Source organism: Alligator mississippiensis, chromosome 1 (assembly GCF_030867095.1).
Source record: "Alligator mississippiensis isolate rAllMis1 chromosome 1, rAllMis1, whole genome shotgun sequence".
Taxonomy (NCBI): domain Eukaryota; kingdom Metazoa; phylum Chordata; order Crocodylia; family Alligatoridae; genus Alligator; species Alligator mississippiensis.
In genome coordinates this window covers 11,752,275-11,769,916 of record NC_081824.1, presented here as the reverse complement: position 1 = coordinate 11,769,916, position 17,642 = coordinate 11,752,275, and the positions used below count along the sequence as shown (strand labels likewise).

The following is a 17,642-nucleotide window of genomic DNA, read 5'->3' as shown; positions in this document are numbered from 1 at the left end:
GACCTGGCTCAGTGTGCTGTGGTCTGGGTGTACGTGTAAACGGTGCCCCTGGGAGCTTCCTGAGAACAATAAACTCCTGGGCAATAACCTCCAGATTTTATTGCTGCACATTAATGGCACATGTAGGTGTGTTCAACTGAGGAGAGAGTAGGGATTCAGGGGCCTAATTCTTCAGCTTTCACCGTGATGAGCTCTCTTCTGAACTAAGTTAGGTGTTGAAGCCCATTTTTCCACATTGAAGGTGGTGTTAGTGCTCCGGCTATGTTCCTATTGTTCAAGCATTCAGTGGTTAGGATGCTCAGTTGGGATTTTGTATTGAATATTCAGTGGAGCAGAGACTTCAGCCCATTGAGTAGTGCCCTAACAATGAGGCTTTTGAGCCATATTTTGTCATTCTCTCTGGCTTATTGCCTAGTTAAGTATTTTACACAAAGTGGGCATGTCTACATGTGCAATTAATGCGGCTGAACATACTCTGACTCAATTTGAGCCAGCGTAAACTAATCTCAATGTCATTGTCTATATGTGTGTTGAAGCTCAGTAATTTACTGTGCTGCCGGATACCGCTTGTATTTGATAGGACTATCCAGCAGTTGCAGCAAATTTGTCTACTGTGCCCTAATTGCCATGCACGTGTAGACAGTGATGCTTTACTGTGCAGAAATTAGTGTGCTGCACAGCAAAGCATCTCATGTAGATATGCCCAGTGGGGTGTCAGCAGGACGGGCTGAGAGAGAACCACCCCAGGAAGCCCCATCACCTGCTGGTTACATCCCTTAGAGGTGGGAAATGTGAGTTCAGATCTTTTCAGGCAGAAGAGAGATTTCAGTCGGGATCTCCTACACCCCAGTTGAGTGCTCTAATCACTGAGCTATTTGGTAATAGTAAAGAAGAAGGCACCAGCTCTGGCTTGGTTGTCTGAGTGCATACGGGGTCTGAGTGCACCTACTGGATCAGGCCCTCCAAGTGACCTAGGTGCTAAGCAGCTTATCTCTGTCAAGACTTATGGCTCTATACCTGAGTAAGAGCAGCAGTTTAGTTGCTTACAGTATTTATAGGGTGCCTGTAGATGTGCAGGGACACTGCTCCGAAGTGCTGTAATTACTGGAGCGTGCTAATTAACATGCTCCAGCAGCCTTCAAAATGGCAGAGGGGGCACTTTAACTAAGCTCATCGAACAAGCTTTAGATAAAGCAGCCCTGCCACCATTTGAAGCACAGGACGCTGATAACATGAGATGCTGCGGGCACTTTAATTAGGGTGGCTCTCGGACCCCCTCTATTTAAAGTGCCCTGTTCCCTACCCCTGGAGCATGTGTAAAGATGCCCATAGAGACTTAGGCACCAACATGGTGAGGTGAAGGTTTGTAAATGCCAGTCTCTTTCCATATATCGGTCATAAGGACTTAAGCCTCTTCCTGAATCTGCTCTGTTTGTGATTTACCGGAGGCAAGATGGAGCAGAAAATCGACTGCTTATTTCTCCGTGTTTTGATGCAGTGTTTTATTTAACTCTGTGTTAAGACTGAATCTTTTTAGCCTGTATTCTAAGGGAAGCAGTGAAAAGGACCTAAGTCATAGGCAAGAAACTTCTTGAAAAGACTAGCTTGCCTTAGGATATTGTATCTTGATTAAGGGTTCAGGTCTGTGTTCTAGCTGCACCAACAGGAAAACACACGAGCATCTCCTTTCTGACCATATTTGTCAAAGTCTCTATTAAGTAATGTTGTAAGCCTTTGTTTGAGGAGGGCATAAAGAGGGACGCAGCGCTCTGAGATGTGTTCCTCTGGCACCTTTGCTGAAGTTCCTGTCTGCAGACTTAATGAAGATCCAATGCCTTTTTGGAACATTGTCTCTGAATTTATAAGATCTCCCAAACAGGTTAGCCATCAGTTAGACATTCTCAGGATTTTAAGATGTAGATATTCCCAGTTCTAAAACTGCTTATTTCTGCTTGGAACAGAAAAGTGTGTGTGTGTGTGTGTGTGTGTGTGTGTGTGTATACATATATATATATATATATATATATATATATATAATCTGTATTTACTAGCAATAGTCACGATTAGAAATTCTAATAAAGTTTGCTTCTATGTTCGCTCCATTGAAGGACTCATTTTGTATGAGCACAGGGCCTGCCAAAAGAAACCCTCTGATCCCCAAATCTACTTTAGTGGGGGAGGGGGGGGTCAACAGCTCTAACCACTAGACATTCTTCCTTCTCAAATGTAGCACTAAATCCACTCTATTGACAAAGAAATTTGAGTCCCAAAATACACTTCATACAAAAACTCTGCAGTAGGTGATTATTAGGTATTTCCAGAGCAATTATCTATTACAGAGTGTGCAATTATCTGCTTTAGTCAGCCTCTCCCCACATGTTGTTGTAATGACAGCTGGCTACCCTGTGCTGCTTCATATCTGTTTCTACCCAGGCTTCTCCTAAATGCTTTTGGAAAGATGCAAGTACTGAAATGTTCCACAAAGCTACAGCTATTGGAAAAAATATTAATGTGGAGCTTCCCTGAATCCCTGAAGGTAACACAGATCTAATCTGCACCTTTTCTGTGCCATTTCGTTTGGGGAATCAGAATGCTATGCAAGATGGAAGCCGGGTGGGGTGAAACTTCTTTGCAATTACTGCTCCTTTTATACTGATTTGGCTTCAAATCCAGAAAGATACAAAATCCAGTGGCCGAACACTTTAACCTCCATTGGTGATGCATAGGGGGTGCATGCGCACCCCCTGAGCTTGGCAGTGCACCCCTGCAAAAAACTGCCGCTCGCCACCCCCCTCTTGCTGCCAACACCACTGGCGGTGTCTGCAGGCAGTCCCCAATCGCCGCTGGCTGCCACCGCCACTGCCGGTGGCCTCTGTGGGTGGTCACTGACCTCTAGTCAGTGCTTGCCACCCCAGCCCCCCCACTGCTGACACCCCTGTGGCTGCCTGTGTGAGCTCCCTGGTGGGCCGACCCCTGCTGCTGACACTGCCGTGGCTGCCTGCGGGAGCTCACTGCCGGCACACCCCCACCGTCACCGCTGCCTGCGGGCAGTTGTCATGCCCCCCCAGCCTCCAGGGGCATGCGGCGTTCATGTTAACCTCCCCAGATATTCCATCACTGACCTCACAGTAACTGTTCTTAAACAACAAAACTTCTAAAACCATAGGTGACACATAGAGCATTCACAGGGGGTGCATGTGCACCTCCTGAGAGCGAGCACTCTTGGCTAAAGTGATGGGCGGGGGGGCAGGCAGACTGCTGGTGCTCCCCACTCCGAGAAGTGCTACTGGCACTTCCGGGCATGCCACCGGCCGATTGGCTGTGGGGGGACACCCCCCCACCACTGACACCACCATGGCCGCCTGCAGATGGTCCTCACTTGGCTTGCCATCGCCGTGCCTCCCCAGCCTCAGGAGGCACACGTCACCTATGTGTAAACTCCATCCCAAATGGGAAATTGTGGAACAAGAAATCATCCACAATGATGATTGTGGGTTGTGTTAATTATGTTCTCCAAAGAGACTCCAGATCAGTGGTTCCCAAACTGTGGGTCACAACCCCAAATGGAGTCACAACATCAGTGGATGGGGTCGTGGGCGTGGAGCTGTGGGTTGGGAGTGAGGGGCCATGCTGAGGAAATGGGGCCATAAATGGGGTCATGCTGAAGAAAAGTTTGGGAAGCCCTGCTCTGGATTCTTATCCTATCACCTAGACTAGTTTTTATAACTCTTATGTCTGGATTAAGAGCTCAGATTCACATGACCTGGACTATTTTTATAACCCCTATGTCTGTCAATGGATGAATTGCTTTGTTTACTACTTTTGATTTCTTCAACTTACCTTCTCCTCTCTCAGCCTCTCTGTCCCTTTGCTCCCCATCTCCTTGTATTTAAATGATTTTATTCCTTTTTATATAGTACCCCTGCTCTCTGCAAGTCCATTTATAGCATCTGATAAAGTAGGACATTGCCCATGAAAGCTTAGGATCTCTGAATGAGTTAGTCTGTAAGGGTGTGTCCGGACAAGCACTGCAAACCACACACGCTGCACATGCAGGTATTTGCTGCACTGTTAATTTGCAGCACAGTGGGGGTTTTTTATGCCAGGACATCCTGGTGTAAAAAAAAACCCACGTAAAAAAAATGCAAGGCTGTGCACATGGCAGCAGCATATGCCACCCAAAACCAGAGCGTGACTGGCTGGAGCCACAGTCTAGCTGCCGGCCAGGCTCCATGTGCCTGGATCACCAGTGCTGGAGCTGCAGTATGCCCCTAGGACCTCAGGTAAGACTGCAGGGGCCAGCTCAGGTGCTGGCTCCAGCCTCCCCTACCCCACCCAGGGTAACTTGCTGTGTGCCAGAGCGTGCCTGCATTGGCATTCCCCAGGGACAAGTGACAGCAGCACAACTATGTGCCACTGCTGTTTGTCCCCAGGGAAATGCATGTGCGCGCTCATCTGGACGTGCCCTAAGGTGCCAGCCTGCTCTGCCTTCTGCCTGACTTAAGACTAAGATGGCTAACCACCCCTCTGGGCGTTATACAGTTTTTGTCCTGCGGGTGAATATCATGTTTCAGTCTCCAGAGTTGTCCATCTGGTAACTTTTAGAACCCCAAATTCATATTCCTTAAGAACAGGACCTCCCCTCCCCCACAACTAGCATAGGACTAGTTATGTTAGTCAGGGAAGCTATCATCTGATAGTACTGGGTATGACCCAGTGGTTAGTGTATATAGGTTGGGCTTTTCCTTTTTATGGATGATCAACAGAGAGTACGGGTGCATCCTCACATGCAGGGGTGTGCACTTGCAGTGGCAAAAATAGTAGCAGCACAAATTTGTGCTGCAGTGTATGCTCTTGCATGTGCACTTTGGTGTAGGGCAAATCGCCCTGTTTCAGGGAAATTGCCCTTTCCCCACTTCTCCTGCCTCCCGGCCTGCTGGAGGAGCCAGGGGACAACTAAAGGAGTGGAGATGCTTTGGCCAGTAGCCACAGCATCTCGCAGGAGGACCAAACCTCCATGTCTGCTGATGCTCGTGAGAGGAGTGTACATGTGCTGGTTTTTTTGTGCCATTTGTTTTTGCTACCGGGATTCCCCAGTAGAAAATTTGCCCCTCTGCTGCAATTTTCCAGTGCAGGGCACGTTTTAACGTTCCAGGTGTGCTGTTTGTGGAGCCACACAAAATGTAAAGTTTCAGTCTCCAGAGTTGTCCATCTGGTAACGTTTAGAAACCCAAATTGACATTCCTTAAGAACAGGACCTCCCCCACAACTAGCGTAGGACTAGTTATGCAAGTCAGGGAAGCTATCATCTGATAGTAGTGTAACCCAGTGGTCACTGTGCATGCAAGTTTGCATGTAAGTGTGGCACCACAAACTGGACATGCCTGCACATCTGGCTGCAGCCTAGAGTTTGTTTCAGAGTCTTATTCTGCCGCTCTGGATGGCTGTATGTGCTGGGTGTCCAAGGGCAAGCCTCAAACTGGTCCCTTTATCTTTGGCTCTTATCTGGCAGGTTTATGGAGCTGTGATGAACATAAACCGAGGGAATCCCTTCAGGAAGGAAGTGGTGGTGGATTCATGGCCAGATTTCAAAGCTGTCATTACCCGGCGACAGAGGGAGGTAGATCCAACTGGTTTTAGTCCAAGTTCCAGAGACGCTTACAAGATGTGGATCTTGTTGTGACCGTCTCTTCTATTAGCATCTTGGAAGAGTTGCGTGGGCATACGACCCTGAGGAAGAAGTACAGAGCAAAACCTGCACTCTCTAACACTTTGTGGAGTATGGCTACACCACAAGCTTACCATGGCAGTCAGCAGCATGCTTCAACATGCAACAATGATCGGTGCGTGTTGCTACTTGAACCAGAAGTTGTGTAAATTAGCTCACCTGCAGTTTTGTGAAAATGACTACACTGCTTCTGGTTCAGGGGAGTGGCTGGTGTGCAGCAGCACCATAGGTGTAGGGAGAAAAAATTATTTGGGGGGGCTGATCGTGCGCATGCATGCACGCACATGCCCCCACAACAGGTAAGTGTGGGGGAAGTGGGGGGAAGGCATGCACAGCCAGGGCAGCGCATGGGATGAAGCTGCAAGCCGTGGGGGCATGGGGAGGGGGTGGCGGCTCCTGCTGCTGCAGGCACCCTGGGAGGGCATGTGCCCTGGATCTGCGCATGGGGCAGGGCAGGCTGCCACTGGGCTGGGGCCGGGGCTGTGCCGCGCTCTTCCCAGTGCGGGGTTAGGCCATGCTGCACTTGGGGCAGGCAGCGGCAGTGCTGGGAGGAGGGTTTGGGGGGCTACTGTGAATTTGGGGTGGCTGCAGCCTCCTCCACCCATAGCCCCCATCCCAGCGCCACTGCCACCTGCCCCAAGCACAGCCGAGCCCAGTCCCCCCATCCCCCACCCCGCTGGGAAGAGTGGTGCAACCCCAGTCCCAGCCTGCAGTGGTAGCCTGCCCTTCCCTGTGCAGATCTGGGGGCACACGCTCCACTGCCTCCTGGGGTACACATAGCAGCAGAGACATGCCCCCCATACCCCGTGGGACTGTGCCCCCACAGCTCGTAGCTGTGTCCCATGCCCTGCCTCACCCCACCCCGGCTGTGCAGTGCTTGCCCTAGCCCCAGCCCCACTCCCTCTCTCATTGCTGTGTGCGTGCCCCTCCCCATGTCTCCTGCAGCTGCCAGAAGCTCACGGGGCCGTACTGCTGCCCCATGTTTGGGGGGCTAATCCCTGTTAGCTCCCCCCTTCTGCCACCTATGAGCAGCACAGTGTGTTCTGAGCATGCTCCCTCCTGCCATGGTAACTTTGTGCTGTAGACATGTCCTTGGCTCAGTCCTGGGAACCCATGTGTTTCTCATTAGTGGGACTTGCAGAGATAAATGTAGCAGGTTAAATTAATCTTTGCTGGAAGTAGATGTGATGCCCAGTAACATCAGCGGACTCTTGTTTATGCCAGGGCTGGTTTGGGCCCATCTCTACAAGACAGAGAAAGGGACCAGAAGCAGCTGGCAGCAAAATGCACCCAGAGTACTCCAATATCCAGGAGTCTTAAGAAGCTGCCACTGGATTCAGGTTAGGTGGTCACCTTGGAAAGGTGAGGTCTTTCGTCCTACACAACTATAAGCTGTTGCAGGGATACGAATAGCAATGAATATCTCAGTTTTTCTACCTGATCTTGACATTCACTGTGGAATTACTTAATTACTTTCCACCATAAAAATCCCCCAAAAGAATGTTTTAATTTGAGAAGCCTTGAAGATCTGATTATTGGATCTTTGGTTGGGATATCTCTGAGCTTTGATTTATTAGATAAAAGGTAAAGGAAGAATGTTTCTTAGCAATTTAATCTATTCTTCTATCCAGAAGGAGGTGGATGACCGTGACCATTACACCAATGCATATGCAGTTTTCTACAAAGACTTACAGGCTTACCGGGAGCTACTAGAAGAGAGAGACACCATCGACTGGGGACAGATCTTTCAGCTACAGGGTATAAACTGATGTAACACATTCTAAGGGAAAATAGACCCTGACACTGCATTTGGGATAAGGATTCCTTGTAAAGATGTGAAAAGCAGGATGCAGGAAAGAAGTGAGTCAGGCACAACCGTCCTGGCTTTTGCATTTCATGCCTCCTGTAGGTTTCTCTGTCATTTGGTCAAATTCAGCTTTCAGTTATATGGGTCCAAATCCTTGTTTCATGAGATGTTTATTTTTTTCATAGTCTGTTCTCAGTTAAAGCCACAGATCCCTAGAGACTGTTTGGCTAACTAACATGTCACATGACAGTAGTAGATGGCTCTTTAATCCAGTAAATAAAGACATAATGAGACCCAGGGGTTGGAAGCTGAAGCTCGACAAGTTCGGAGGAGAAATGATGTGCAAATGTTTAACTTAGCTAGGGGTCAGGTGGATACTCTGCCCATTTAAATCTTACAATCAAGACTCGATGTCTTTCTAAAAACATACTATAACTCAATAGGAGGCAAGAGCTAGAGATATAATTACTGTGTGAGGGTCTGACATGCACTGGGCAGGAAATCCTAGGTAGATGCTGTGATGGCCCTTTTTGGCCTTGATATCCATGAAGTCAAGAAGAAGGTGTAGAAGGGGGCAGACATTTTGAATAACACCGAGACCTTTAAAGACGTCAGATGAACAAATGAATTCAAGCCTTGATGTCCCATATTTCTCTTTGTACACACAGGGCTCCAGGCAGGAATATATGAAACATCCAAAGCTGTTGCTAGGTCTAATCAGGTTGATGTGAAAGTATCCTCCTTCCAGATGGTTATCCACCCAGACCCTGACACACTGCCGGACGTCAGACTTCAGTATGTCCAATTGCATCCTTCCATGCTGCTATTGAAATAGTAATATGCAGACTACTAGGTCATTAAACCAAATGCTACATGAAAACTAACACAGTTGGAGGGCTGGAGGTGTAAAAGTTCTATTTTCTTATCCATCTTCCAGTCTTTTTATTGACCTATATCACTCTTCTGCTATTGTATCTTCCAGATTAAATATCATTCCTCTTTCTCTTCTCTTGTCACATGCATGAGTTCCAGAAGTCTGTTCTCTTTTCATCTTTCCCATTCATATTGAGAACAATGGCTTGAAATTGCCTTTGCTCTCAGAACTGTAGGTTTATAACTTCCTAATGCCTTTAAGTAACATAAGCATATAATTGCCTTTGACTGATTCAGACCACAGGTCCATCTTGTCCTGTATCCCATGTCTGTCAGTTGTGGAGTGGATACTGAAAGGGAGACTGAACTGGGTATGACCAGGACTTTCCCCCCTGTTCCCCTCACTAGCAGCCTCCAGCATTTAAGGTCTAGGAAGTTCTGGTTCAGAGGCTTAAAACTCCAATGCTCAGTAGCTACCGATGCCCCTTTTTTCCAATAATGTGTCTAATTGCTTTCCTGTACTTTTCCCAGGATGGACCCAGCACCAAGACTGGCTTACCTGGACATCTCCCATGCCAGCCTGCTCAGTGAAACCTGGTCACGGGGAGGCACTGAGCAATGCCGGAGGTACCTTGCTAACCTCATTTGCTGCTTCCCCAGCATCTGTGTCTTGGATGACAATGGACAGCCCATCTCTTGGGGTCTAACTGACCAGTTTGCCACCATGATTCATGGTTATACCCTTCCAGAATACCGCAGAAAAGGTTATAACCGGCTTGTTGCTACCATATTAGCTAAGAAGTTACATAGCCAGGGCTTTCCAGCTCAAGGTAATGTCCTGGAGAAGAATGTACCTTCTATAGCATTGCTGAAAAGTATGAATGCTCAGTTTCTTCCCTGCCAGTTTTTCAGAGTCATCCACACTCCTTTGTGTTTCTTAGCTATACCTCACCTATAGTCCTCAGTTACAAGACCTGAGTTAGAGGTACAAATGACTGAGTTTTATAACACTCACTCACCTGCTCCTTTACAGGGCTTACTAGTGAAATTCAATGGTCTCTCTTATATGGGAGATCACCTTACATGATTCTTTTTCTGGCCATAAAAACCTATGAAACTGATATATCCAAATAACTATTCAGGACTTGATAATTCATCAAATCAAACACAGATAAGAATGGATTTAGGGCTACTGTTTTGCCACTGCAATTCAACCATACATGCATTTCCTCTGACTGAAAAATGATTCCTCTAGTTTTCCTATCTGTGTTGTATATTCATTGTCACAATTCTGGGGTCAACGCTAGCTCTGTCCCCTTCTCTGTCCCCTGAGTTCACCCCTTTTGATTCTTTTTGTACCAGGCCTTGGATTACAATCCCCTGCATATCACCCCTGTTTTACATCAGCAAGTCTGATATATGCCCAGACCACCATTCTGTTCCTTCTGGGGCTGACAGAAGTAATCAGTGACCAAGCAGCCTCCTTAAAACAAAGTATCATTTATTTAGAATAAAAGCATTTTAAAGGAAACTTTTCTTAGACAGTAAAATAAACAACGTGCATATCTAGTGCACCCACCTTCCACATGGGGATCCTAGAAGCAGTAAATTGCTATAGACTTTGCCTCTAGATTGTTTCTATATCAGCTTTTGCCCTGTTACACTTATCTGCACAGCCCCTGGTATCTCCATTCCCTCCCTACATCCCACTGCCTGCTTCTGAGTAATCAGAACAAATTAATTGCCTGCAGTAATTTGTCCCAGTAATTCCAATTGTAACCATACAATGCAAATCAATGGTTTGCAAATCTTTGGAAGCAGAATCCTTGAAGTTAACAGCTCCGTCCAGTTTCTTTCAAGGCTGTACTCAATATTCTTATCTGGGAAGTCACTATGTTGCTTGTCTGTTGATTCTTTTCATAGCTTCTTTTGACTGCATAGCGGTTTTGCAATCATTACTGTAATTTCATGTTTGGTAGCAACCAAGTGATAAAATAGTTCTACCTCTTTTATTAAGAAAGGTTGTAAGAGTTGTTCACAGAACCTAAGAACTGAAACTCGTATGTGCCAATCCTACTGTCGGAGAACTTGAACTCACATGTGTCAGCCCTACTAGCAGTAAACATATTTAGCAGCAATACACTGGAATACTGGAAAGGTAACTATATCAGCCTTTGTGCATTTGCGGACAGATCTGCTCATCTACATGCCCAAAGAACGATACAAGGATAAAAAATATGCTCAACCATATGCAAAAGAACTAGATCTCAGGTGTTTCAAAGGTTTCACAGCTATGATCTTAAAGGAAGGGATTATGATTCTTTCAGAAGCTGTTACATTTAAATAAATTCTCCTCAGGCAGTAAGATAGCATAGATCCTCCTTTAAAAGATGCTTCATATGAGAAAACTCCCTACGTGAATACACCCAGGATAATTTTTGCAATCGCACTTCTGTCTGGTCTCACAGTACCTTACCTGTGCTGTGCCATACGCATTAGGGTCTAATTTCTATTCAGTCCTGTGCTTAATGGGTCTCATTACACTGCAAGAGCAGAGATTTGACCTGCTGCATTTGATCAAAATTCTGCATTGTTCTGCAATATTGTTTTTTTCTATGTGCCACCTGCCACATTTCCCCCATTTTATTGCATTTCCGGGGATTCTGATTCATAGGAGGAAACCTGCTTATAAATGTAAGAATATGCATAGAAGAACCGAATCATCTTTCTATAGAATGAAAATATTTTAACATGGTAGAATAGCCACTGGGCATGAGGCCAGTGGGAGAAATTACTGTGTGTGTAGAGTTCAAAACTGGGTCTTTCATAAGACTGCAAGGATTTAAAAAATTCTCAATCAGCAGCAATTGGCAGGAGAAGTGGTAAATTAGGTGTGTATGAGGGTAAAGTTCTATTATAAGCCTCTGCATAGATACTGAAAATACAAGTAGGACACACATAGGATAACCGAGGAAACCCTCATAAATTCCTACTAAAAATTACTAGGTTACCTAAATTCCTTGAATTTGGCCCAGATGAAGAGCGGGCTTATATTTAAAAGGCCACATCCCACTCCACCTATTAGGCGCCTTCCTGAGATCTAAGCTGATCCCTGCTTATATTTCTGGAGAACGGTTTATACTAAAAGTGGGCAGATCATTTTCTTTCTTGCTGTTTCCTGTGATTTCATCTTAAAACTAATGTGATGATATGCTACAAAAGCAGGTGAGTTAATGCTTCTTTGGGGATTTGAGCAAGAAAAGGTCACCCTTAGGCGTCTAATTAGGCACTGAATAGGATCTGGCCCAAAGTTGCTTGGGTATTACAAAAAGCACGATGTTGCCCCAGTTTAGCTGAGCCCATACCACTCTGTCTATGAGCACTCTATATTAGTCTAAACCTAGCTATATAGTAGGTTGGCATATGAAATAATATGGAATATACCAAACAATTGTAATGGAAAGGAAGATTCAGTGGAGAGGGTGTGAAGCTGGGATGTGGGAGAGCTGCTTCAACAGCAATCTTTCTGGATGAATCACTTAAGCTCTGATGTATTTAGGCACATAACACCCACTGAGGTGCCTAAGTTAATAAGAATCCCATATTTAAATGTACTGGAAGATCTTGCCCTAAGTCTCTCTAATAATGCCTTGGTTTCCATTCTGTAAAACAGACCCTTTTGTACCAGATTAGGTAAGCATATTAGGACTGAGAAGTATTCAGATATCATGTTAATGGAGTCAAGTATATATATATCCAAGATAAAGAGAGGTCCTGTTATATTAGACAAGTTTTTTGAAATTTTAAAGGATCGCTTACAAAAAAATCCTGTAACAGGTACGTAAGCTGCCTGTGTTCATTATAATCCACACTTTCAGAACGTATCACTTTATATGTAGTGATCCAGAATCTTTGTTGTTACTAGGGTTAGCAAACCAGTCAATTGACTGGACAAATATTTTCAATGACTGGTTAAGTGACTGCATATTTTTTGACTGGTCAAGGATTCTAGCATTTCTACAAGAAAAACTACAATTTTGGAGTTTTTTTGACAGAAATATGAATTTTTTTTACACATTTCTTAATGGAAAATTTGTGCTTTTTCTGTGTATTATTTGGACGTATTGATAATTGTTTTTACAATTTTTGACCAATATTTGACTGGTGAATTGACTGAACTTTATTTGACTGGTCAAATACCGAACCCTAGAGCTAAGTACACCCCATCAAAAAGCCCAAAGCTGAATTGATTCAGTCTTTGCAGGTTAGTCTAAACTGCAGAGATTAAACTGACTAACAAGTGAGCAGACATTTACTTTTGATTCAGGAAAATGCAGCCACATGCCTGCAGTGCCTCAGGTTAGAAGTAATATGCAGAGCACTAGGTCATTAAACCAAGTACTAGCGCATGGCTCTCTGGCTGTGTGTTCACTTCCTCTTCCTGCTGCCCCCAAGGTGTCTGGGATTTGCAGTCCACAATCACAGCAGTGGGACTCTGCAGGGTTGCTCATCACTTACTCTTCCTGCTTCCAAGTGCCTCTGGGATGTCTAGTCCACAGTCACAGCCATCAGTAAGTTTGGCAGGGCAGGGCAGGGCAGGGCAGCTCTGTGGGGGAAGGTGGAGTTTAACCACACTAGAGCTGGGGTTTGCCTGGCGGGGGGCAGTCTCTGCCTTTTCCCCTCCCCAACCCTTCTCTGCTGGAGCAGACCACCCAGCCCAGCCCAGGGCTGGAAAGCATGCTAGGATGCTGGGGGACTGTGATTTAACTTGATCCAGGAAGGGGTCTGGGACAGAAGTTTCATAAACCAGTTTGACCCAGATCAGTTAAGTCCAATACTATATTCAACCAGGTTTATCTTAAACTAGTTTTAGCCACTTTGGAACTGGCTTATGTGCACTAAACTTCTGTTCTGTTACAGATTTAAACCAGTTTCTGATGACTTAAACCAGTTTACATGTAACTTCTGTCCTTAGCCTAGTTGTTACGATAAATGCATTACTTCTAAGATTTTACTTGACCAAAAATATTATTTAAAATATAAAGATAAATGTATATAGCTTAAAAGAGCCAGGAAGTGTAAATATTAGCTTGATGTAATGAATATATCAAGAAATATTTTCATAATATTAGATTTATTCACATCCTTTTAAAAGTCTTTCTCTCCAGATTTTCCCAAAGCATAGGCTGGAATCAAAGAAAGCCAGCTTGAGAACAGTGAGTGGTACCAGGCCAGCTAACAGGGGAGTGTGGTTGGGAGTTTGCCTTGGCTGCAATGACAATATTTTTTCACTGTAAATTTGCTGAGCATCAGCAGGTAAGGATGGGAGAAGGGATTTCTAGTAGGAGGAGGAATGCTACCATAAAGTTGGGACTTTTTGGTTTTTGGAAAGATGACTACAGCCCATCTTTGATCAGGACCTTTTTGGCAATCTTAGACACAGTAAGCTGCATATGAGTCTACAGTGTGCCCTTGTTATGAAGAAGGCTAACGACATACTGGGCTGCATTAGTAGGAACATTGCCAGCAGACCGAGGGAAGTGATTCTTCCTCTCTGTTCTGCACTGGTGGGCCCAGATCTAGGGTACTGTGTAGTTTTTTTGGACACAGATTACTGTGTCCAACATATTTGTAGATGACACCAAACTGGGTGGAGCTGCAGACATTTTGGAGGGTAGGATTTGGATTTAGGGTGACCTTGATAAACTAGTGAAATGGTCCAAAATTGGGGTGGAAAAATAGCATACACAAGGAGGAATGACTTATTCGGCTGTAGTCCTGCAGAAAAGGATCTGGGGGTTACAGTGGACAATAAACTGAATATGTGTTAACACTGCTCTTTTGGGGGGAAAAAAAACAACAAACAAACCATATAACATATTATGCTGTGTTGATAGGACTTGCTTGAAAGCCAAGGAAAGTGATTTTTCCACTCCATTCAGCACTGGTAAGGCTTCACCTCTAGTACTGTGTCCAGTTTTCAGCACTGCACTTCCAGGGAGACACGGGCAAATTTGAAAAGGTCCAGCAGAGCACCACAAAATTGATTAGAGGTCTATGAAAGATGACTTACAAGGAAAGATTGGAAGAACTGGGATTATGTAGTCTGGAGAAGTGAAGACTGAGGGGGGGATTTCAGAACTAACTTCAAATTGTTGGAGGGTGATTATTAAGGATCATAGGAAAGTAGGGTTGGAGGGACCTTATGAGGTCATTCCTGATCAAGGCAGGATCATCCCTAACAGGGCTGTGCAAAGCTTCGGCTCACGATTTGGATTCAGAGATGATTTGGATGATTTGGAGGCTGAATCTATTAATCTGAATCAAATTGCTGGAAGCTTTAGGCTTTTCGAATCGATTCGGAGCTTCCGTATCACTTTGGAAAAGATTTGGAGCTGATCTGGCCATAGAATATAATGGGGAATCAATGAAATATCTATATCTTTGCTGTTTTTTGTCTGATTTGGATCAAACTTGCAGGGATGGTAGCCTATGCTGAGAGCATGAAGCTTGCCAAGTTTCAAGAAGATTGGTGCAGGGGTTTGGGGGGAACTGCACCCCAAATTCCTAAAAGCAAAACTCATGTCATGTGTATGTGTTACACCACGGGGGGGGTGGTGGTGAAAACTGCAAGGATGGCAGTCCCTGGTGAGGCCACAAAGCTTGCCAAGTTTCAAGGAGATAAGTGCAGGGGTTTGGGAGGAACTGCACCCCAAGCTGCAGACAAGCAAAACTCGTGACATGGGTGACACTGCGTGTGTTAAGGCACAGCAGGGTGAAAGCTGCAGGGATGGTGGGCCCTGCTGCAGCCAGGAAGCCTGCCAGCTGTCAAGGAGATGGGTGCAGGGCTTCTGGATTCTGGGGCCCTGCACCTCTAGCTGCTGACAGGCAAAACTTGTGCCATGGGTACTCTAAACATAAGCTATCACTCCTGCACGTTTCATCTAAATCAGACTAAAAACAATAGAGTTATAGATATTTCATTGATTCCCCATTATAACCTATGGCTGGATATCCAAGGCAGCTCTGAAGCTTTGGAGCTGCTTCGGCCAGATTAAAGGGGAAACCTAGTCTGGAGCTCTGGATCAGATCCCAGGCATCCGAAGCGGCTGGGTCCGAAGCTGGATCTAATAGCTGCCTACTTGCACAGGCCTACTGACTAAACCATATCAGCCAAATGTCTGTCCAAACTGCACTTGACAATTTCCAGGAATGGAGACTCCACTTCTCCAGGGGGCCTGTTCCCTGCTTGACCATCCTCAGAGTCAGAAAGTTCCTTCTAATCCCCAATTAAATTTCCTCTGCTGCAGCTTGAGGCTATTGCTTCTAGTCTGTCCCCTCCAGCCACAGGGAAAAGGCTATCTCCATTCTCTTTATAATCTCCCTTCAGGTTGCTATCAAATCTCCCTTCAGTTGTCTCTTCTCCAGACTAAATAACTCTAGTTCTCCAAGCCTTTCTTCAAAGTCAAGCGTTCCAGACCTTTAATCATTTTGGTGTTCTCCGCTGGACTTTTCAATCAGCTACAACCTTTCTTGAAGTGCAATGCCCAAAACTGAGAACAGAACTCCAGGTGAGTTTTCATGGGTGCTGAACAAGCTGGAAAAATCAGTTCCTTTGGTTTCAGAGATATTGCTGTTAATACAACCCAGAATGCTCTTGGCCTTTATTTCTTTTTTTAACAACAGGAGCACATTGCTGGTTTGTATTCAGCTTATGTTCCACTATAACCCCCATGTTCTTCTCTGCACTCTTGTAACTGAGCCAAGCATTCCCCAGTGTGGATGTGTTTATACAATAATGCCTTCCCAAGTGCAGGACCTGGCACTTGTCCTTGTTAAATTGCACCAGATTGATTTTGGACCATTTCTCCAGTTTATCTAGGTCATTATGGATCCTAGTACTCCCTTCCAGAAGGTCTCCTACTTCACCCAAGCTGGTATCAATCTGAAAAAAGAGTATGGTAATGAATTATTATCTGTGGCTGCAGGGAAGTGGACAAGGAGCAATGTTCTTAAATTCCAGCAAGGGAAATTTAAATTGGAAATTAGGAAGAACTTTTTCACCAACAGGGTGTTTCAGCACAGGATGAGGTTACCTAGCAAGGTTGTAAAATCTTCACATTTGGAAGTTCTTAACAGCAGGTTAGACAAACACTTCCCTGGGACAGAGTAGTCAGGGGTGATCCTGTGCTGATCAGCGGGATGGTCTCTTCCACCTTTACTTATCTCGGAAACAAGTTTGGGGCAAATTTGAAAACTTAGGAATGGTAGCAGAGGCTTTGTGGAGCTGCAATCACTTTGCTTATCTCTGCTGAAGTCCTGACTTCTCCTAGACCCTTCCTGCCAAGCTGAAAGTCATAAATGTGAGGGGGTGGTAGGGAAATGGCATCTAAGAGCACAGGCTCAGCACTTTGGGGCTTCAGAGGAGCCAGCATCAGCAGGATTTCTGTGCCAAAGCTGCCTAAGATGCTTAACCATGTGTCCTGCAGCCATCCATGATGTTTGTCTTGGCACCTGGCTGGTGGAGGTTGGGTCTTCTATGCAAAGCAGTGTTTCTAGTTGTGAATGATTTAAGGGAAGACAGAGATTTGTGCCTGTTTTTTTATTCTAATGAAAAATGCACAGCACATTTATAATGGTGGAATTTCACTAAGGTCACTGGCATCCATGGGGCTGTGAACTAGTATGAGAGGGATCAAGCAAAGACTAGCAAAGCATTGCTCAAACTACAGCCAAAGGCCTGTGCAAAGCTGTGTGGGAAGGACAGAAGATACACAGATAAGATAGGCATGCCAGAAAAGGAACCCTAAGCCCGTGCTGCCACACAGATCTTATGGGGCATGGGCCCTGAAGTCAGCCCAACTGCAGGGGTGAGGTCCAGGTCGGAGCTGGAAACACCAGGAGCAGGGTGCCAATTGAACCTCTGCAGGAGGCTTGTGAAGAAGAGGAAGAGCTCCATTTTGGCAAGAGTCTCGCCCACACACATCCTCCGACCTTTAAAAAAAGGCATGACAAACATCAACATTTCAGGACCAGTGGCTGCTTTAACTATAGAAAGGACCTATTGACACAGGGCGGCTTCTCTTCTGATGTAACGATTCGGAACAGAAGCATCTCTTTGTGAGAGGTTTCGTGGCATGGGGAGTGCTGTGGCAGGGTGGCTAATGCAGCCTGCTATGGTCCCAGGGGAATGTGGTCAGGTTTTCTGGACTCATGCTAAAGGCGGCTCCCAGA

General features: G+C 45.5%; 2 protein-coding genes across 4 annotated transcripts in view; one reads left to right on the top strand and one right to left on the bottom strand.

Annotated features, from left to right (window-relative positions):
- Positions 1 to 2,458: 2,458 nt before the first annotated feature.
- On the top strand, positions 2,459 to 12,817 carry LOC132250901 (glycine N-acyltransferase-like protein 3). The gene is made up of 5 exons (XM_059728834.1): positions 2,459 to 2,536; positions 5,513 to 5,620; positions 7,360 to 7,486; positions 8,204 to 8,330; positions 8,940 to 12,817. The coding sequence occupies exons 1-5, from the start codon at positions 2,459 to 2,461 to the stop codon at positions 9,364 to 9,366; spliced, it is 867 nt and encodes a 288-aa protein (XP_059584817.1). The 3' UTR covers positions 9,367 to 12,817.
- Positions 12,818 to 16,995: 4,178 nt separating this feature from the next.
- The window catches only part of LOC132250898 (cytochrome P450 2K6-like), a 47,574-nt gene continuing 46,927 nt past the window's right edge, over positions 16,996 to 17,642 (bottom strand). For all 3 annotated transcript variants that reach the window (XM_059728826.1, XM_059728819.1, XM_059728808.1), the window contains one exon: positions 16,996 to 17,402. In XM_059728826.1, coding sequence (XP_059584809.1) covers positions 17,215 to 17,402 — 188 coding nt within the window. In that variant the 3' untranslated portion in view covers positions 16,996 to 17,214. The remainder of the gene's footprint in view (positions 17,403 to 17,642) is intronic.